General features: G+C 41.1%; 1 protein-coding gene across 1 annotated transcript in view; it reads left to right on the top strand.

Moving 5' to 3' along the window:
* The window catches only part of SIN3B (SIN3 transcription regulator family member B), a 131,561-nt gene extending 108,833 nt beyond the window's left edge, over positions 1–22,728 (top strand). The window contains exons 15-20 of the mRNA XM_082260991.1: positions 4,629–4,798; positions 12,134–12,307; positions 14,000–14,092; positions 15,978–16,072; positions 21,007–21,211; positions 21,781–22,728. Coding sequence (XP_082117117.1) covers positions 4,629–4,798; positions 12,134–12,307; positions 14,000–14,092; positions 15,978–16,072; positions 21,007–21,211; positions 21,781–22,011 — 968 coding nt within the window. The 3' untranslated portion in view covers positions 22,012–22,728. The remainder of the gene's footprint in view (positions 1–4,628; positions 4,799–12,133; positions 12,308–13,999; positions 14,093–15,977; positions 16,073–21,006; positions 21,212–21,780) is intronic.
* The last annotated feature ends 737 nt before the right edge of the window (positions 22,729–23,465 follow it).

Genomic DNA, 23,465 nt, shown 5'->3' on the forward strand with positions numbered 1-23,465 from the left:
CAGGCCCCTCCCTCGCCTGGATTTGTTTCTATGGTATATATTGCTGTGACTCACTATGCTGTCTATACCCTGGAAGACGTTAACATATGACGAAACGCATAGGGTGAACTAAGTGCTGACATCACCACGTGTGTAATCCCAGGAGGACGGGTCCTTTTAATGCTGGCCGGCTTGATTTTAATGCGAATGTTATTTCTTACTATGTAAGTGCAATACTTTTGATATAATAGATCTTTTGAATGATTCACACTATGTGGAGCCTTTTCTATATTTTCGGTTGTACTGTGATGGTACTGCTGGGCTATCGCAGTGTGGAGTCATAGGAGGATCCCTGACCTTTTAAAAGGCCCTGGCTGGGTATTAAGCCACAGATGTTACTGACCTCCATCGATGGGGTCGGAGTGAGCTGGTAAGAGACCATTTCAGCTTTTGGTGACGGTGATAATATTGTCTTTCTACGGTGACGTAGAGTGGTCTTTATCACATGGAGAACAGCTTCTATCTTCACTTATGGAGTATTTGATTTATATGGACGCTTATCTTTTAGCACAACTTATATATTTTTTACATGTTTTACTATACTGACTAATGGCGCTTTTCCACTGCGAGTGAGATCTGAGGATTTTTTGACCCCAGATTTCACAATAAAGAGGTCCTGTCATGGCTATTTCTATTACAAGGAATGTTTACATTCCTTGTAATAGGAATAAAAATTATACATTTTTTTTTAAACTGCGTAGAAATCAAAAAATAATAAATAAAATAAATAGGTAAAAAAAAAAAGAAGCAAACACATACGGAAACCCTGCCCACATATGTAAATGATGTTCAAACCACACATGTGAGGTATTGCCGCGATCGTTAGAGCCAGAGCAATAATTTGAGCCCTAGACCTTCTCTGTAACTCTAAGCTGGTAACCTGTAGAAATTTTTAAATTGTCGCCTATGGGATTTTTGAGCACCAAAGTTTGTTGCCATTCTGCGAGCGTGCGCAATTTTGAAGCATGACATGTTGGGTATCTTTTTACTCGGCGTAACATTATCTTTCACTATATGGAAAAAAATTGGGCAAACTTTACTGTTTTTTTAATTAAAAAAAAAGTGATTTTTTCCCAAAAAAATTGCGTTTGCATGACTGCTGCGCAAATACGCTTTGATAAATAATATTGCAATGATCTTCATTTTATTCTCTAGGGTCTCTGCTAAAAAAAAAAAAAATATATATAATATAATATATATATATATGTTTGGGGGTTCTAAGTAGTTTTTTAGCAAAAAAAAAAAAATTATTTTAGATTGTAAACACCAAGTGTTAAAAAATAGGCTTGGTCTTAAAGTGGTTAAGGGGCGATTCACACTTTTGTAGCCCCATTTGTTAAAGTAGAACTATGGGTAACATATATTTTTTTTTTTTTTTTTTAATTTTAGATAGAGTAAGGTAGGGTTATAATCCCTGTCAGATTTTTTTTTTTGTGCCATCTGTGTCCCATTGTGGAGATTTCCCTTCAGTTCCTGTCCCATAGCCAAACAGAAAGTGAGAGGAAATCCCTGCAAATAAGGGAAATTCCTTGGGGATCCCCATGTCACCAGAATTAGTGTATCCTTTGGAACATTTCCTGTTATTACTTTTCTGAAAACAACCCAAAATTTTTGATTTTCTTTTACTTTTATTGATAATGGTAAACAGGACAAATAGAGATGGAGAATCTTCCTAACGGGAACACAGACAGCAATAAAAACAGGCAGAGGTTCTAATCTCTCTCTCCACTCTATCCAAAATGGGGGGGGGGGAGTTTTGCCCTTAGTTATACTTTAAGCATCCCTTTTTATTATGAATATGTTGACAAAGTACTGAAACAGACTAAAAAAAAAGTACTTTGTTTTTTTAGCAACACAGGACACCGCAGTGCACCGTATGTGCATTGTGGAGTGCTGCTGTATGTTGCCCTCAACTGTACAATGACTGACACCCCACATGGAACAAGTACATTGCCCTTTTTGTAGCTTCAATGGGGGAAGAAATCCTCCGAAGACAAAAAATGGAGTCTTCCATTGCTGAATACCTTGTGAAAATACGAGCTGTTTACTGTGTAGTGCTGATTCTCTGGTTCCAATACTTTATGACCTAAAACAAGTAAGCAGATCAGTAAAGTATGTGTAATGTAAGAATTCTTTACCTGATTTTTCTAGGCAAGAGTTTCTTGTTATTGAGTGTCAGCATGAACATCAACTGTTGGCAGCAACAGGAAACCTGTAATAAGGCTTCCATTGCTGGCTTCCTGAATAGTAATAATTGCCTGGCAGTAACTTGACTCCCAGCTTCAGTACTGAGTCACTTGCCTGGAATAGGCATGCCACAAATGAAGTCAGAACTCCTGTACACGAAAAATCCAGAGGTTTGGGATGACAAACGGAAAACTAGCCTTTTAAAAAAAAAAAAACGGCAACACAGGTTTCTTTTCTTAACTGCACTCCCACACATTCTCTCCCCACTCCCTCTAACTAATTGTTGGCAAAAAAACTCCTTTTTAGTCACCTATATCTGCATTCATGTGATTTTTCTGAGTCCTTTCTATTTTCATGCACAGAATGCGGTGGGGTCCTTCCTCAGGTGTCTACTTCACCGCCTGCATGACGTTGACACTTGACACTGGCCTGCATTTGGGTGCTCTCAGGATCCAAAAGAGGGTCTGCAGGCAATATTAGTTTGAGGGGACCAGCCAACGTGGGCACAACTAAAGCACACCTATTAACCTTGATGTCATGGGACCTGCAAGGAAGACTTGGGTGAGTAAAACTCTGGTTCAACAGGTACTTTTTCAGGAAAACATGGGGGTAGGGGTTCATTTTTGCTAAGAGATGGACTTGTTTTTGTATGGAAGCTGCTATTAAAGTGATATTAAAGGATAAGTCCAGGCAAAACCTAACGCTAAACCTGCTCCTTGCCACATTCTAAACCTAATCTATCAAACACTGTAAAGCAAAAATCACTGTACTTCCCTTTTCTTCACACAATCCGATCCCATGCTGAGCTGTCAGCTGCAGCTTCAGCGTGGATGCGAGTGCAGGAGAGGCAACTGACAACGGAAGCCCCTATAGTAAGTCTATGGGTGACGTCACTTCCCATTCATTTCACAGCCGTTGTTGGACCACTCCTGCACAGAGCTTCCATCGCTGGAGGCCGGATCAGATTGAGTGCAGAAAAGGTAAATAGAGCAATTTTTGCTTTACAAAATTAGATAGATTAGGTTTAGAATGTGGCACAGAGCAGGTTTAGCGTTAGTTAGGTATTGCCTAGACTTATCCTTTAAAGCAGTGGTTCTCAACTCCTGTCCTCAGGACCCACTAACAGGCCAGGTTTGCAAGATAACTGAAATACATCACAGGTGATAGAATTTGCTGCTCAGTGATTGCATTATTCTAGTCTGCATCTCCCCAAGGTAATACTTAAAATCTGGCCTGTTAGTGGGTCCTTAGGACAGGAGTTGAGAACCACTGCTTTAAAGGTTTATTTCTTTGTTTTTTTTTTTTTAATAACAAACATGTCATACTTACCTGCTCTGTGCAATGGTTTCGCACAGAGCAGCCTGGATCCTCCTCTTCTCGGGTGCTCCAGGCTTCTCCTACCTGCCTAGTGGCCGCCATTGCAACTAGCTTGCTATGGGGCCACCTGAGCTGGCTTGCTCCCAGCCGCTGCTCCTTGTGTCCATTCACACACAAAGCGTTGCTCAGCCCTGCCCCTGCTCTCTCCTCATTGGCTCGCTGGCTGTGATTGAAAGTAGCAGGAGCCAATGGCTACTGCTGCTGTCTCAGCCAATGAGGGGGGAGAGACTTGGGATAGCCAAAGGCTGTCCGTGCACATTGCTGGCTCAAGATGGGGCTTAGGCAAGTTTTAAGGGGCAGCTGGGGTTGCTGCTGCACACAAAAAGTTTTTTACCTTTATGCATAGAATGCATGAAGGTAAAAAAAAAAAAAACCTTGGGTCTTTACAACCACTTTAATTACATGTTTTTAAGGGTAAAGGCTCCAAGACCTTTTTTCTGAATTTAGATTCATTAACTAATTGGGCTGCTGCATTGGAAAAATATGTAGAATGTGGGTTCAGACCATTTCAGATTTCACTGGCTGTATGTTTTTTCCATTTCAATGCCTTACCAGATAGTAAAGCCAAGACTCGAATGACAGAGCTTGCATTTTTTAAGACAACTGTACTGAAGGAATATGGGTTCTTTTATTGCCGACATCCTTCTAAGACTACTGGTTGTCTGAGTTCCTGAGCTGGAGCTACATACTACTTCTAGGTTTGTGCCCCCGAAAGCCTTGAAGCCAGATAGCTGACAAGTATTTTTATGACAGGTCAGCAATGGCAGTGTTAATATTTTTTCAAGTATATGTTGACTTCAGAGAAGTTAAGATTTTTCTTTCTTTTTCTTTTTTGCTTGTTTTTTTTTCCCCCATTTTATGTTTTCGTTATTCCCTTGTCAATTACACTTAGTCAATAGGGCCCTATGTGCTCATTCATGTTCTTCAACTGACATTCAAAGAGAGAGCATATTAATCTACAAAGTATTTTCTAATACGTAATTTTAGGTTGGTGTACATGTTTTACTTTTTTTTTTTTTTTTCAGGTGAGGTTGAATTAGAAGAATACTACCCAGCATTCCTGGATATGGTGAGAAACCTTCTTGTTGGAAATTTGGACCCTACCCATTATGAGGACACACTACGGGAGATGTTTACTATTCATGCTTATATTGGCTTCACAATGGACAAGCTGATTCAAAACCTCACACGACAGGTAGCTGCAACTTTTTATGTGGCAGTAAGAAATCCACCCTTGCATCTTAGCCTTTTGTATAATAGCATGCAGGTGTCAGTTATAAATCAAACACCAGTAGTACATCAGACATAAAGGGTAAATCCATCCAAAGATACCATTACATGTTTTGCAGAATGTTTATCAGTGAAACTGTTCTGTGGCTTTTTTTTTTATTTAAATTCAGATTTTAGTTAATTGTTCTATCTTGAAAAATACCATTAACATATTTTGTGGAATGTTTATCAGTGAAACTGTTCTATGGCTTTTTTTTTTTTTTTTAATTTAGATTTTATTTAAGGAAATTTTCTATCTTGAAAAATACAGACAAAACCTCTCTAAAACAGGGGTGTCAAACTCAAATTCAATTTCATTGCGGGCCGCAGCAGCATTACGGTTGCCCTCAAAGGACTGGTTGTATCTGTAGGACTAGATGTCCAGAGCACCCCCTTACATCAGACTTCAAGAGCCGTGCCCACCATCAAAAGTCAACAATCCCCCACCCTCCCTTACATTACAGTGCACCCTCTTACCTCATACCGCTGCCGGGAAGAAGCTTGGGATGGGGGAAACAACTGCAGGGTCTGGAGGAGGACCAGAGGAGGGCTGGAGTCAGCTGCCCGAGTCTGCCTAATGCTCAGGAAGGGGAGCTTTGGCTGCACAGAGGCACAGGATCTATAGGAGGAATTTTGTCCCCTCTGCTAAAAGCCGCTGAAACAAGGTGGGGGCAGAGCTGAGGGAGGTACCACTGGTGCAGGAGATGTGCAACGGCCACATGAAATGGCCTGGCGGGCTGCGTGTTTGACACATGTGCTCTAAAAGGATTGTGTGTGTGTATGTATATGTGTGTGTGTATATATATATATATATATATATATATAAAATATATGTACACTGCTCAAAAAAATATAAAGGAACACTTTGAAAACACATCAGATCTCAATGGGGAAAAATATTATGCTGGATATCTATACTGATATGGACTGGGTATTGTGTTAGGAACGAAAGGATGCCACATCATTTGATGGAAATTAAAATTCTCAACCTACAGAGGGCTGAAATCAAAGACACCCCTAAAATCAAAGTGAAAACATGATGCAGCAGGCTAGTTAATTTTGCTGAAATTTCATTGCAGCAACTCCAAATGGTACTCAGTAGTTTGTATGGCCCCACGTGCCATACAAATGCATACCTTACAATGTCGGGGCATGCTCCTAGACGACAGATGGTGTCCTGGGGTATTTCCTCCCAGAACTTGACCAGGGAATCACTGAGCTCTTGAACAGACTGAGGTGGAACCCGGCAGCATTAGGTGGACTGAAACATAATGTCCCATTGTTCTATTGGATTTAGGTCAGGCGAGCATGGGGGGCCATTCAGTGGTATCAATTCTTTCATCCTCCAGGAGCTGGCTGCATACTCTTGCCACACGAGGCCCGGCATTGACGAGCACCAGAAGGAATCCAGGACCCACCAGCGTAGGGTCCGACAATGGGTCCAAGGATTTCATCCCGATACCTAATAGTCATGGTGCCATTGTCTAGCCTGTAGAGGTCTGTGTGTCCCTCCATAGATATGCCTCCCCAGACCATCACTGACCCACCACCAAACCATTCATGCTGAACAATGTTACAGGCAGCATAACGTTCTCCACAGCTTCTCTAGACCCTTTCAGGTCTGTCACATGCGCCACAGTGCGCCAGTGGCGGGCCTGCCAATTCTGATGTTCAATCCCAAATGCCAATCAAGCTCCACTGTGCCGAGCAGTGAGCATAGTGCCCTCTAGAGGACATTGGGTCCTCAGGAAGTCTGTTTCTGATTGTTTGATCAGAGACATTAACACCAGTGGGCTGCAGGAGGTCATTTTGTAGGGCTCTGGTAGTGCCCATTCTGTTCCTCCTTGCATAAAAGAGCAGATACTGGTCCTGCAGATAGGTTAGGGACCTTCTATGGCCCTGTCCAGCTCTCCTAGAGTAACTGCCTGTCTCCTGGAATCTCCTCCACTCCTCCATGCTCTTGAGACCTTCTGACAATGACACCTATTAATGTGCCATCCTGGAGGAGGTGAACTGCCTGTGCAACCCCTATAAGATCCAGGTATCGCCTCATGCTACCAGTAGTGACACTGACCCTAGCCAAATGTAAAAACAGTGAAAAACAGTCAGAAAAGATGAGTAGGGAACAGTGTTAATTTCATCAATGAAAAGTACAGCACATTTTCTTCCACTGACAAAAACTATGATGAAAAGTGAATCTGCTTTTGTTAACGAACGAAAACGGGACGAAGATGTGAGGCAGGAATGTTTACCCTCATGAACTACCAGTTTTCATGGCGCTCCTCCTGCTTCCATTCCCACCAAGCAAGCAAGTTGAAGTGACTGTGTGTACCTTCCGTGACGACTCCCAGCACTGTGCATTACAGGCAGGCCTCTCTGAGTCCCGACGAGAGTCCCCACCCATGATACGACCGCTTACATCCAGAGCAGAGAGAAAACTGTGAGTGTATAGTACTACTGTAAATCACAATTACAGCAGGTCTGAGGCCTCCCTCCAGACCACCGTTCGTTCAGAGCACTGTGTGTGGATTATTACAGGCCTCCTCTGACCACTGGCAGTGGCATCCAGAGCAGCATGCATTACAGGCCCTCAGACCTGAGACCACCATCCAGCACTCTGCAGCATTACAGGCCTCCTCACAGCACTGTCCAGTGCACTCTGCAACATTACAGGCCTCCTCAGACTACTGTCCAGAGCACTGTGCAGCATAACAGGCCTCCTTAGACCTCTGTTCAGCGCACTGTGCAGCATTACAGGCCTCCTCAGACCATCCAGAGTGGCTAAATCTGTATCTGTGAGTTTGTTCAAACCTTAATACCATTAATAATAATATATTAGATTTTTTTTTTACTCCAGGAGTATATGAGTTTGGAAATTCTATAGAAATGCCTAAATAATGCATTACAATTTAACTAAACATATTCGATTTTAGTTGACTAAAATGATTTTATTTGACTAAAATGTACTCGAGATATTAGTCGACTAAAATACGATGACTTAAATGGCATTTGATTAAAGACTATGACTAAAACTAAATCAAGATTCAATGCCAAAAAACGCTGGTAGGGGAAAAAATTGTCAATGGCCTTCACCTGTAAAACCATTGCTGTTTTGGAAGTTGCCTCATTGTTGCCCATCTAGTGCACCTGTTAATTTCATTAACACCAAAGCAGCTGAAACTGATTAACAACCCCCTCTGCTACTTAACTGACCAGATCAATACCCCAGGAGTTTAATTGACTTGATGCTATACTCTGATTAAAAAGTGATCCTTTCATTTTTTTGAGGTGTGTGCGTGCGTGCGTGCATGCATATTATAAATAAACACACACACACATTATTTATAATTCAAATTGGCCTACTCCAGTAACGGGGACAGAGACTCGATCCATTGTGACCAGATAGCATTAAACTTCCTCATTTTTAAATTATGTGTGTGTTTTTCAAAAGAAATAAGCCTATTAAGGTAAAAAATTCAGTCAAATAAAGTGGAAGGATGTGGGGAGGTCCACTCAAGGGCAATTTGTTTGCGGGCCACAAAAAGAGCACGCAAAATAGTATTCAGCATAGGGGTAGTGATAGTATAAAAAGAAGAATCAAGGTAGCCCAATAGGCATGTAAGTGGTTCAACAGAAATATTTACATTGAAAAGCCCATTAAGTGTGCCAACCACCTCCCAATATCTCAGGAGTTTGGGACACCACATTAGAAGATGTATAAGAATACCTGGATTACCACATCTGGCACAGGCTGGATCAGATCTCAAGATGGAATGCAAAAATTTGGGGGTTCTATATAGCCTGTGGAAAATAAAGATCTGGGTCAATCTGTGTGATGGAGAGAGAGAGAGAGGCGAGGGGCAGGGAGCGAAGGATCTCTTCCCAAACCTCCTCAGAGATGGGGCCGATATCCTGTTCCCACCACGCCTTGGAACGGATAGGAAACCTCAATAAAAACGTATCTAATAGCATTGTATATGTTACAGAAGTAAGTCCCTTAGTTGGCCTCGCTTGTACTATTCTAAAGCAGGGGCGGAAGAAAAGGACAATTCAACTGAGGAAAATTGGTAACGTAGTGTGTGATCCAACTAAAAGAACTGATAGAACCATCTTGACTGTAGGGAATACTCTGTTCTCAGCTGCTCTTAGGTTTTAAAAGCCATTCTGATATAGTTGACCTAAGGTGGTTACCCCAGCTCTCTCCCATCTCTGAAAGCCCTGAAGAATAGAGAGCTTGGGGAGCCTATAATTTCCCTAAATGGGAGTATATCTAGTAGGGCAAGAAATCCCTATCATTTTCGAAGCTGCGTCCCATATTTTACATATTAGTACCAGAGTGGGCATAGCAATAAGTGAGACACCCCTCATTGCCCCCGCCAGTACATACAATGGTTGCAGACACCCGAACACTTTAGAGAAAAGACGATAAGTGGCACATGGTGGTGACTCGGAATTCCATCCCACTAAATACTTTAATTGGGCTGCTAAAAAATACATCCTCGGATTAGGTACTGCTAATCCCCCAGCATCCTTGGGGTGTTGTAATATCTCCAATTTTTTACGAGGGGCATTCCTTCCCCAGATTAGGTGCCTAAATATCTTGGTAAAGATCCATAGGGGTATCCAGACAGGGGAATTGTATAGGAAATACAGATGATGCAACCATATCATCTTGAGTAGGTTAATATGACCTACTACAGATAGGGCTAACTTATTCCAAGTTTTGCTTTGGATTGGAATCTAGAAAGAATTGGAGGTATATTTTTCTGAGCTAAACGCCTGGGGAGAAGCAGACATAATTATACCAAAGTACTTTATGGAGGACACTATCTTAAGGTGGGACAGTGTGGATGGTAAAGAATCGGGCAAGGGGTCTAATGGCAGAATCATAGATTTCTCCCAATTTAAATCAAGCCCTGAAAACCTGCCAAATTCATCAACATATTTCATTACTGCTGGAAGAGATGAGTGGATATTAGTTAGGAACAAAAGCACATCATCTGCATATAGCGCTATATTTTCTTCTATGTCACCTTCAACCAGACTAGTAACCTCCACAGATGTCCGCAAGAAGCAGGCCAGAGGCTCTATAGCAACAAGTAGGGGAGACATTGGACACCCCTGCCTAGTGCCTCGACAGAGTTTGAAAGAGGGAGACTGAAGGCCATTAACCCTAACTAAAGCCCTAGGAGCAGTATACAACAGGCGAACCTATTGGCAAAAGATAAAACCCAAGACAACATTTTTCAAGAACAGCCCACAAATATGGCCACTCAACACTGTCAAAAGACTTAATGGCGTCCAACGCCAAAAAAGCATGATTTGGGTGGTCCAAACCGGAACCTGCATATTTAAATAGGCACGACTGATGTTAACCGCTGTTGACATATTAGGCAAAAATCCAGCCTGGTCAGGGTGGATAATATGTGTGATGACCTTATTTAATCTATCAGCAAGTACTTTGGTGAGTTCTTTAACATCTGTGGGTAATAGGAAAATAGGTCTATAGGATTCAGGGTAAAAAGCATCTTTCTCTTTCTTAGGTATAACTACTATAGCAGCCTCACCCATAGAGTCTGGGAGCCGACCCACGAAAAATGCCTCATTAAATGTATTAAGAAGAGCTGGGAGCAACATTTCACTATATTTTTTGTAAATCTCTATAGGGAGTCCATCTACTCTTGGAGCTGTGGAGTTAGGGAAACTAGCTACCGCAATTTCCAATTTGGGTAGGTTAAGTGGAGCATTAAGAATTTCCCGGTCCGCTGATGGCAGAGCCGGAAAATTAATAGAGTTTAGGTAAGTGGTCAGCTCTGTTGGTATATATAGGTTCTGATAGTAAAACTGAAAAATTGACACAATAGAGCTCATCTGGGCGTTGATCCTCTCCCTCCCCATTCTTCAAAGCCGAAACATGAGTGGAATTAGATTGGGACCGCACTATCTGAGCCAACAGTCTGCCAGTTGCCTCCCCCTCAGACCAGATCAACATTCTCTGAAAAAATTGTTTATTCCTTATTCCTGGCCTTAACCTTCTCTAAAAGGGTAGCCATTCAAGTTGGATGTCTAAGGTAGCGTAGGGTCCAGAATGTAATGGCTGTAACCCTTAAAAAAATATATATACTTATCCGTACCTCTTTCTTCTGCTGGTGTGTTGCCTGCTAGGATTCTGTCCAGAGATCTGGCCCTAATCTCTGACTGTTCCATGTCCTGTGGGAAAATATTTTTTTACCCAGTACTCTCCAAACCCCCTTTCCAGTAACAGGTTCATATCTCTTCCCTATCGGGCTGTCTTGGTTGATGCTGCTTCAAGGAAAATACTTTTCAGGTGGCTTTACTGTGCTGGGGAAAGGAGGCTTGTGTTTTAAACAATTGTTGGGGTAGATTATCTGGGTATCAACATGTTTACATGCTTAGTAAATTTAAAGTTTTTTTTTTTTAACAATCTAAATAGAGTGTAAGCGTTTTACTAGTACTCATGGATTGCTTGTTTATTAATAGTTGCTATAACATATTCCATTCTTCAGTATTTATAGCCACTGTTAATATTTTACTAAATGATTTGGGCTACATTGAAAATACCATACTAGGACTTGCCCGCGGGTCAGGAGACTTTTTATTAGGGTCTATAATTTTATATAGTCTCTTACCTAGACTAATCTTAAAAGTCTCCATGGCAAGCCCTACTAGGCCAACTATTGGAAGAGGTGCCGAAACACACCAACAAACTGATCTTTCATATTTCATATTTTTGGCTGCCAGGATAGCAATTGCTAGGTCATGGAGCTATCCCATTTCCACTCATACACTTGAAGTTATCATGGATAATGAGAAATTGGCTTCTCTCCTAGTTTTCACCAGCACTGTAGAGGTCCTCACAAGCCTTTTGTATACTAGGGTTCCTTTTATTGTTACCTTTTGCCCACTTTGCCATTTCACCTTATCTCAGGTACATGAGTTAATATGGTGATAACCCTTAGTATATGTTGTGCAAACATGTTGGAAACCTTGTGTCATTCCTGCTTGGAAAAATACGGTGCATAGCCATATATGCCATGCTTGGTGTTTTTGATTGTTTGACTGTTTCAAAAACGAATTAAAATGATTAGAAAATAAAATTTCATACTATAATAAATTGAACTTGTTTTTATGTGGTGGTGTTTTACATTCCCATTAATTTTCATTTGCACACTTGACAACTTCCTATTATTTTCCTTTCTTGTTGTGACCTCTTTGTAATCTTCTTTGTGTCAATTATCAGCTCCATCATTTGGTAAGTGACGAGATCTGCTTGAAGGTGGTGGAACTGTACCTGAGTGAGAAAAAGAAAGGAGCAGCAGGAGGTAGTCTAATCACCCAGTGTGTCCGAACGGCAAAAGAAACGAGTTATCAATGGAAAGCAGAGCATTGCATGGCAGATGAGAATTGTTTTAAGGTAATCTGGAAAATGTAGTTCTTAAATTCGTGATTTGTTTTACACACTACTCAAAAACTCAGGATAGTCAAATATATGATAGATTGTCTGTATTTGTGAGCCTTGTTATTTAAATGAACCCAGGACAGAGCCAAGTGGCAGTGCCTCTGCAAATGGTCTCCTTATCTTGCTGTGAGAATAGAAATAGAAAAAAGGGTGCACTGGCCTAGTGTATTATCCAACAGATTTATTAAAAGATATGAAAAAACTCATAAAGATGTCTACTCACAAACATAAGTTTAAAACACGCTTGTCAGGCCACATTTGTGGCTATCTCTCATTAGTTGCTTGAATCACCGAACCTGGGAATGGGGGGTCCTGGATGACGTGTTTCGAAGGACTGGCTTTCTTCTTCAGAGCAAGTCCTTCGAAATGCGTCAGTTGAAGTAACTTTTGTGCACCAGTGATAAGGGGGAACCATCACATCACTTTAAAAGGGCATTTGCTAGGTAAGCATGCCTGAATCTATTTTAGGGAAACACATGTTTTTGCTTAGTGTTGGTGTGCTGAGCAATTCAACTTAATACTTTAATTTGACCCTGAGCACCCCATTTTGATCTGTGCATAAAAGGCACAAGTGACCTTGCAAGTTTATTACAAATTAGCGAAAATGTGAGGGGGCCCAGCTTCTTAAAACCTATAAAAACCTGGTAACTGGGTGTTAAATGTTACACCAAAGCCAAACTTGCCTAATAGGAAATGATTGCATTTTTGACTGTCAAAGAATGTATGGGGCACAATTAATTACATCAGGGAGACAGCAGTTTTCTTGCCATTTGATCTCTGTGGGTTAAAACACAGTTGAGCTGCCAATGGTCTGCACTGCTGTATAAGCAATAATTGGCCCAGCAATCACTGACTAGTAAAAACACATGTCAGGTGAAGAAGGAATATTGGCAGTTGGAGAAAAAACCTTGTGTTTGTTTAGGCCCTGTTCACCCTTACCGACTTAAAATCACGGGCAGAATTGCCCGTTTGGGTACCATTATTCCTTAATGCCACCCCAAACGCGGTGTGATTTTTATTTATTTTTTCCCACTTGACAAAGCGTGCATGTAAAAATAAACCTGGCTCGGGGCCAGAATGTGGTCCCTGAGCTTCTTTGCCATGACAAGCGCACATAAGGCAGCCCATTCAAGTTAATGGGCTAACCTATGCGTGATACAAGCTACAGTCAGACATTGCACTAACCACCCTATTTTATGGTTGAATTTCCATTTTTCTGTTATGTACCAGGTTTCTAATGGATTGTCCAATAGATGGCAGAGCTTGACCTATTACTCCATACTCGGTAATAGTGCCGGTCAGAAAAAAACAATCCCCTACTCTGCATTACAAGTCCTTGTAAGGACATGTGCTGAGAGGTGTTGCTGTAACTCCGCTATTCCAACGAAAAGCACTGAGATGCGAAGGGAAGAGTGACCAGCATTTTAAGATTTGGGACTTTAATTTTTTTGATTGTAAATTAGTAGGGCCGCTGTGATGACACTGTGACCAGTGAAAGAGTTGAGATAACTCTTCAGTAAATAGAGTGCATTGGATTGTCAAGTAAAAAAGGAAAATGTAAATTACAAAATTTAGAGAACTAGTTTTGTCAACAGAAATATTTGAAAAATGCCAAAATATTGTGATTTGTTGTTGGTTTTTTTGTAGATAATGTTCCTGCAAAGGCAGGGCCAAGTGATAATGACAATTGAGCTGCTTGACACAGAAGATGTCCAGACAGAAGACCCCACTGAGGTGCAGGTAGGAGCAATGCATTAGGGCTTGTGTTAAGTGAAACTAAAGCTAAAAAAATGTTTTTACCTTGATGCATTCCTTGCATTAAGGTAAAAACTTTTCTATTTCTCTACTCCCCCATGTGAAAAGGGAAGAATAGATCTAGCACTGTGCAGGACTTCTCCCATCTCTCACACTGCACTCGAGCAGCCGTTGGCTGCTGGTGCTGTCAATCAAATACAGGGAGGCGGAATTGGGGGCGGGGCTAGGTTCCGCTGTGTAAGTCTAGGGAGTGCGGCTCCACACAGCTCGGGAGCGTGCAGACACTGTGTGCCTCCATAGCAAGTGGCTTGCTATTGGGACACACGAAGAGGAGGAGGAGGAGCCAGGATCGCTGCTGGGGACTAGAGAAGAGGAGTATCTGGGCTGCTGTGTGCAATACAACTGCACAGAGCAGGGGAGTAGAACATGTTTGTTATTTAAATTTTTTTTTTTAATTTGACTTGAGTAACACTTTAAGGCAGATCTATAATATAAGCATAATGCACATTTATTATTTATTTTATTTAGCCTAGATGCCATGGAGACACAATATGAAAAAAAAATATCCTTGTTACCACATCAATGCCGGGCCAATTCTGACGCTTCTCACATACATGTAAAAATCTACTTTTTTTTGCTAGAAATGTACTTGGAACCCCCAAACATTATATATTTTTTTTTAAGCAAAGTCCTTTGAGAATAAAATGGAGAGTGTTGCAATTTATATCACAAGGTATATGTGCAGTCATTTTACAAACACTATTTTCTTTTTTAAAAAATACATAAACACAATATAATACCACTTTTTTTGTAAAATATAAAAGATGTTACATCAAGTAAATAGATACCAAATATGTCACGCTTTAAAATTGCGCACACTCATGGAGTGGCAGCAAACTACAGTACTTAAAATTATCCATAGGTGACGTTTTAAAAGTCTTTGCTGGTTACCAGTTTAGATTTACACATGAGGTCTGGTGCTAGAATTTTTGTTTTCGCGCTGCATTCGCAGTGATACCTCACAAGTGTGGTGCAATCAGTATTTTCATATGCGTGTGCGTTCGCCACTGCGTGTGAGCACGAGGTTACTTAAAAAAAAAAAAAAAAGATTTTGCATACTTTTATTTCTGTCAAAAGGAATGTAAACATCTCTTTTGACATCAATAGCAATGACAGGTACTCTTTATGAAGAGATCAAGGGTCTATTAGACTCCCCATTTCTCCTTTGGGCTCCAATACAGCTGGTCAAATACAGATCACAGAACAAAGAGTCGAAATCGGAGGTGACAAAATAGTTGTCACTTTCAGGTTCTGACATCACACAGTGAGAGGTACAGCTTCAGTTCCTCTCACTGTAAGGCCGAAACTGGATGCCGCCGGCCGCATCGTTACTGGGCTTCCCGATCACTCGGCAGAGCCCAGTAATGGCAGGAGGGGGATGGGACCCCCTTCCGCCACCTGTAAAAGTATTCCAGTGGCTGCCCAGCCACTCAAAGTACTTTTACCTGAAAGAGAATTGCCGGCCCTAAAAATTGATACCTGGATCATGGTTGTAGATTCAACCTTGATCTAGGTATAAACACTTCCCTACCGCGACATATATATACTGTGGCCAGCAGAGAAGCAGTTAAAGCAGAGCACTTAAGTTATAACGAATAGTGTTCTGATATCTGTCCTTAAATAATTCCTGCATTGGCAGAGCACTCATGAGCAATGCCTTGAAATTGGTCATGTGATTTGCCACTTGCAGGAAAAGAATACATTTTCGGTTCTTTCATGGCACCATATCGCCTCAATGTTATAATAAAGTTGTATTCATTTTCTACTTTAAGTAGATTTAATTTGTAATTTTCCCTCTGTTTTTGTCTAGCACCTATCCAATTATGTGGAGCAGTATATCAATGTACAAGGAGAACAGAATGGCCAGAATGAAGGATTTTTGTTGAAGCCTGTATTTTTACAGAGGTATCTGTGATGTTATGGCTTTTATTTTGGGTTTTTGTTTAACCATAGTTGAAATCTAGCAAGATTTGTTAACAAACTAGTGACTAGTAAGGCATTAATCTATGCTAAATCATAGCTTACTTATTCCAATCTGCTGACTCCAATTTAAAAGTCTCGAAAAAGGTTTCAAATTCTGGATACCCCTCTCCCATTTCTCAATGAACAGTCTTCTGGTAAAGGACCCACCTGCCCTAAGCCCTGTCAGCCAGAGTCTGACGAATAGTGCAGAGTTTCAGATAGATCCACAGCCTCCAGAAGTCCTCACTGGACCTGACTTACTGATGGCAGTACCTGGGCCTGATATTGGATACAGCCCTGCCTAGTATTCTCCTTCCCCTGGTCTAACTCCTGTCCCTCCACTCTCCTCCTCAAGCCCTTTGGTCCTATAACCTGTATTGGGAGATGCTTTCAGGCCATTACTGTATGCTCAGTTTCACCCCAGATGGTTGCAACTCAACATTCTCTAACAGCCTTGGGCTTTTAAACGTTTTGCCTCTGACCTGCAAGGCCAGACTCTCCCTAACGTAATGGAATTCCATCCAGTGAAAACCTTTCCCCCTTAAGATGTGGAATTTTCTCACAAAAATACCAGCCTGTCAAGCTGGGGATGAGTCATGGATGTCCTCTTGATGAAGGTGATGTGATTATAGGAGGAAGCTTGATTTCAAATCAATTCCCTGGAACTCGGTGCACTTCAATTGTCCTCTTTAACACTGGACCTGCAAGGTTATCTGACCAGAATCCAACTGGACAATGCCGCAGTAATGACGCACATCAATCACCAGGGAGGAACCAGAGGTTGTACTGGTCACCAAGAAGAAGACCTGATTCTCATATTCCCCCTCTCTAGATCCTTTCTTGTCTGGTCCACAGGATTGAAATAGTGAGCATTCCAGTGATCCTCATTGCACCAAACTGGTCCAGGAGGAAATAGTACTCAGACATGTTTAGATTTCCGATTTTCTGCAGGCCCTTCCAGATCATCCGAACCCTTTTGACCCACAGACTGCGCTACCACCCTGCTACTTGGTTGCTGGCTTTAAGGGTATAGCTGATGATGCCCAGGTCCTGAGGGACAGGCGCCTTTTATATTCAGTCATCCCTACCTTCCTGAAAGCTAGGAGGTCCAGTTTTTGTCAAGCCCATCATCACACCTAAAAAGCCTATTAATATGGTGCAAATGGGGGGAATTTACTAATACTGGTGCAGCTGTGCATAGTAACAAATCAGCTTCTAGGTTTGTGTGCACCAGTTTTAGTAAATCTCCCTCATTCTGTCTTACCCCTAGTCTGCCCACACCAACATTTACATTTGACCTTAGGAACCAATAAGAAGCAAATCTTGGCCCTGGCTGTTTTGTTTCAGAGATATGTTGATTGGATTTTAAGCAGAGAGATTTACAAAAAAATAAGACACCAAACAATTGTACACAATCCGGTGTACAATAATAAAGATTCTTAGCATTCTTAACATGTTGAAATAAATGTGGTGGTTTTTTACCTCCCCTATTTATTATAAAAATGTGTTCTATTGTCTATTCCTATAATAGTCTATCAAAGCTCTGATAAGGTTAATGGAAGGTATACTAACAATGCTAGCTATAAAAATAAACACACTGCTTAAATAAACAAGGGTCTAATTTATTATAAAGAAAGTAGAAATGCTAACCTAAAACACTAAAGGAATATTACAGAGCATATAAGGCAAAACAATTACAGATAATACTTTACATATTCGTCCTCGGAATTCGATATCTTTCAGCTGGTCTCAAGCACACAGGAAGGAGAAAAGAGAAAGATTCTAGCTGGCAATCCGCCTTTAAAGCCCACTCAGACACCACCCACATAAACACCCACTGTCTTCTTGTCCAATGACAGTTCATAAGATGCCCCCTTCCTAATCAACAGGAAGTATCTCATCTTTCCAGGAAGCATGTTATATTCTTCCACTAGGGGCGCCATTTGTCCACGAATCACTGTTTTTGACCTGGGTCATCTTTTATTAACAGCTGGCCTTTGATGTTGGTATAACCTCCCCAGGAGATCTTATCTGAGGCTCCTCTACACCCATACCTCACAACAGGAGGTTTATGCGAGGATGTCCTGTGAGGATAAGAATTCCCATTTATGACTCCTTGTTCAGGAATTTCCTGTTGGGTACTCTGCATTCCAGGCCAGGTGTGGTCAGGTTTCAATCATCCTGCAACACCTGATATCAGAACACGTAAAACTACATGTTGCCTCCAACACATGTCGTCTCACATGTCTCATGGTATTATTAACCAGCAATGTCAGAAGACCCTTTAGTAGTAGGAATATAATCTACCATAACTAAGTTCATGACCGTTGGCCTTTTTCTATGGTGGAGGGTTGGGTGTGCCGCATACATTGCTTCCCCAGTGTCACTGTGGAATCCTAACTTGATTCTTTTGACCCTTTAGGAACCACCCTTTAAAGTTATCAAGTATATTCCCTATATCCAACCTCACCCGCAAGATAGCCCTTCTCATTACTATAATTTCTGTGAGGCAGGTCTTTGAGTTAGTGGCTTTATTCTGTTAGTGACTTTCTTAGTGTTGCTTTAGGATTACCTTGTTCTGAAGCCTAAGACCTCCTTCCAACTTATCCAGGACATTGTTCTTCCCTCATTATTTCTGTTCAGGAACATCGCAAGGGATTTTCTCTCCACTCTCTCAACATGTAGTGCGCTGTTAGAGTCTACTTCAGCTACAGCTTCCTATTGTCAATCAGATTCTCTTTGTCTTTCCAGTAGGTTTCCTTAGGGGACTCCCTCCCTCTTCTTCCACTATTGCTGGGCAAGTCCTCATTTAGACCTATAGTCTCAAAGATAGGGTTCCACCCTACCCTGCTCTCTGAATCTGTCCAGCTCTTTCTTGATCCAGGGTTACGTGTGTCTTTTAGCGTTTGTTTGCTGTGTTGCCTACCCCTCAGCTGGACAGCTTTCGATGCCCCATGTTTAAAACTTAAGATCCTGTGTCTTGTACTGTACAATTTAAAAAAATAGGTTATTTGACTTACCTGTAAAATCTTTTTTTTACTTAAATACAATACAGGATACAGGCCTCTCACCTCTTTTCTTTAGGATCTCTCTTTTGCTTGCCACAAAACTAAGGCTTGTTGGGAGTGGACGGGGTTATATTGGGGATGTCCCTGCAGCTTTTTTTGCCAGTGTCCTCACCCAAAAGTAGCTGCATATAGAAATTGGTTGAGACAAAAGTTTCTGTATCCAGTACTGTATTAAAAAGATTTTACAGGCAAGTCAAACATCATATTTTGCATAAAACAGTTGTGGGGCTTGTGAAACTTATTTTCAATTTATTTTCAATCTATCTTGGTTTGTTTTAGTTTACTTTTTTTTCCCCCTACTACAGATATTAGTGCTTTCACATTGAAGGGGTCACACTGTTGTTTTGCTTGGTAGAATTGAGTCCAACTAGTAAAATGGTTGTAGAAAATTGTACACTATATTGTCAAAAGTATTGGGCCACCTGTCTTTAGACGCACACAAATTTTAATGGCATCCCAGTCTTAGTCCGTAGGGTTCAATATTGAGTTGGCCCACCCTTTGCAGCTATAACAGCTTCAACTCTTCTGGGAAGGCTGTCCACAAGGTTTAGGAATGTGTCTATGGAAATGTTTGTCCATACTTCCAGAAGCGCATTTGTGAGGTCAGGCACTGATGTTGGACAAGAAGGCCTGGCTCGCAGTCTCCGCTCTAATTCATCCCAAAGGTGTTCTATTGGGTAGGACTTAACTGGCCTGCACAAGTCCTGACCTCAACCCAATAGAACACCTTTGGAACGAATTAGAGCAGAGACTGCGAGCCACGCCTTCTCATCGAACATCCGTGCCTGACTTTACAAATGTGCTTCTGGTAGAATGGTCAAACAGCCTTCCCAGAAGAGTTGAAGCTGTTGTAGCTGCAAAAGGTGGGCCAACTCAATATTGATCCCTACAGACTAAGACTGGGATGCCATTAAAATTCATGTTTAAAGACAGGTGTCCCAATACTTTTGACAATATTGTGTATTTATTGTTTGTACCACAGTACAGAATTGTACCAGGTGTCATTGCTAATACATTTTGGTAGATAAAGTGTGTGGTATCATATGGAGTAGCTGGCCCTTATGCAGTCAAGAGTAATCAAGTGGTGGTCAGCAGACCTCAAGTATGATCCCGAACATCACCAAACAGATGCATATAATAATTAGTGATATTATTGCTACAGAAATATGTTACTACAGACATGCAACAGGAGATGGTCAAAGACTACAGGCCTGCTACTGACTATGGTCAGAAACTATGAATTTCTTTTTAAACCGAATAGGTTGTTTTACAATGGGAGGGTTTACATACAATTTAACTGTTATGTATCAGGCGTGTCTTAAATTGAACCTGTTCTTTGCCTATGCAGGGCAAATAACAGGTTTACTTTACTTTAACCCTCACCAGCAGCATAAGTCAAAATTCCTTTCATTTCACCACCATTCTATTTAGCTGCCAGGTGTAGAGCAAAGTCCTTTGTAAGCTACAAGTTGCCATTGTCGTAGCTTATGTTGAGAAATGGGAAAACTTGTATGACAGCGCTGATTAACCCAGCACTGTCAAATGGCTGAGTCACCTGCTGCTCCATATCTGCAAGTACCAGGTATTTCCTTTTAGCTCTCAGTACTGAACATGGGTGTGAGCAAGTGATGAAAAAGCAAGCATATACTCCTGAGGATGGAGTAAGGGATGAAAGAAAAGCTTGTTGATTTGCCCTGAATTAATATTTTATATACACACACACACACACACACATATATATATGCTTTATGTACATAAAATGCCATTAACGATCTGACATTTTTGTGACTGTCCTTTCTCTGTCCACAGAAATATCAGAAATTTTCACAGATGGCAGTGCAGGACAATGCGAATGATGAAAGATGAAGTTAAGAGCTCGTGGAAAAGATTAATGGGAGTGGAAAGTGCAAGCAATATGGATTGCCGCTTCAGGCTCAACAGCCACAAGATGATGTTCATCATCAACTCTGAAGATTACATGTACCGCTGGGGGACACTGACAAGAGCCAAAGAGGTGAGGATGTCATTAAAGACCAATTTGACATACAAATCCATTGTATTAGCAGCCCCTTGATTTTCAGCGCAGACAGATGAATGCCTGGCTCAGCAAGGAACCAAAAATAAATAAATAACGCTGATTAGACAGATGGCCACATTTACATGACCCTAAGAGCTGGTTCACACTGAGGCGATCCGACTTCGAGGGGCGACCTGTGAAGTCGCGGTGCACCGCGACTTCGGTGCGACTTGCAGGGACTTCACATAATGGAAGTCTATGCAAGTCGCTCCCAGGTCGCCCCAAAGTAGTACAGGACCCTTTTTCTAAGTCGGAGCGACTTGTGTCGCTCCTATTAGAACGGGTCCTGTACTACTCAATGGCGAGCGACCGACCGCGACTTGTCAGGCTGACAAGTCGCGCTAGTCTGAATGGGGTCTAAAACAGTCCTTCACCTTAAGCCATGGGGTTTCCTTTTATGCTTTTATTTTTCACCTTACTATCAGTTTTGTTATATTGTTATTGTCTTATTATATTTAATGGTTGGGAATATTTTCATAAATACCATCTTTTTTTTTTCCTTGCAGTTCCAGCCTATGGTCTTCCAGAAGCACCATGAGAGGTTTGCTGCCTGGCACAACAGCTGGCTGCAGGAGAATGTCAGTTCCAGAGCAGCTGACCTGGTGCAAGACTGGTTGACTGGTGAAGAAGATGAAGAAATGGTTCCCTGCAAGACTGTATGTGAGATCTCAGAGATCCATGGCATGACCGTTACAAGATATCGAGTGCAGTACACACGCAGAGCGTCCTCCCCTTGACACCTGTTCACAGCTCCCCTGTATGCATTTGCTGCTTGACAACTTTTTTTTACGGGGCTTTTTTCCTGCTGCTGTTCTTAAAAAGATGCCTGACTGACAGTAAGCAGCAGCTTCTACCAGTGCCATTATCTCTGTTTGTGCTGTGGACTCCTTAATCAACGTTCACCCTGCAGCCCAACAGTACCAAATATAAAGTGAAAGAAGACTTCACACCCTTAACTGTGCACCTCTTTATTAATTATCCAAGCCAGAACTTTACAGTCAGGGTTGATATGACGCTAATGGACGTTTTGTGTACACAGTAACTAATGAAGTGTTTGATTACATTAATGAATTAATAATGGTATCTCTTATATGAACAGTTAATCATGGTGCTGGGAGAATTGCCATGCTTATTTAAAGAAAAGCCGAAAATTAACTTGATATGTAATAAACCGTGCAATCCGTTTACAAAACAAGGAAGAAAATATTGAATATCCATTCCATAAAAATGGCACCATTGATTATACATTTTAAAGCTGCCCATTTTAAAATAATTTTTATTTAACATTATGAATTCATGGTGAAGAGGGTCTATAGTTTTATGCTATTAACATATTATGGTGGACAACAATTTACAAAGTTGCCACTGATGAATTGAAGGTGAAATGCTGTTGCCAATCAAACTGAAATTTCAGTTTTGCATGTTTGCTGGCGAGGTAAATCCCAGGCTTTTTAGATCTTTTATTAATGTCATTGGCAAGAGATTCTCATTAGTACTCTCATTTCTCCCTACACACATTGGCCAATATAAAGACAAATAACATTGTCCCTGTCCTCCAGCAGAATCATCATATTGAAAAAAAAGATGATACCTACATTATTGCCATGCTAGAGGTACCTCTCCATTTTGTCATTAAGGGATACAAAAAGCCAGCAAATGGTTCAGCCCTCTAGTACCTACCCAAAACTGGAATATCAGGTTTGGGCAGAGTTGCCCTTTCTAGCTGTGGTTGTGACTAAAAAGCACTTGGAGTAATCTTTAATCTGAACTTTTTTTTTTTTTTTTTTTTCTATATCAGTTTGCACTTTTCTGGCATTGTCCACATAAAGTATTTCAGAACCAATAATTGTAAAAACTATGGGCTTTGACAGGGATTGGTGTTGATTACAAAATATTCAATAATGCCATAAATCTATTTTGTTTTCTTTTTTTGTCTATACCGACCCATATAACAGTGATATTAAATAAATCAAGTGCTGTAAAAGTAGTATTGCATGTGTGTTTAATAAATTATGTTCTAATTTAAAAATAAGTCCTCTTCAATGGAAACTGTTATCTGAAAAAACCTTCAGGTGTTCTAGACATTATCCATATACGCCTATATGATGAACAGGGGCCATCTTATATAGGTCACATATGTGTAGTACAGGTCAGCGTTGTAATAGACTTTAGCCCACACAAGGATGTTTAG

The sequence above is a fragment of the Pelophylax lessonae genome (genome assembly GCF_965119305.1).
Source record: "Pelophylax lessonae genome assembly, chromosome: 1".
Lineage (NCBI taxonomy): Eukaryota > Metazoa > Chordata > Amphibia > Anura > Ranidae > Pelophylax > Pelophylax lessonae.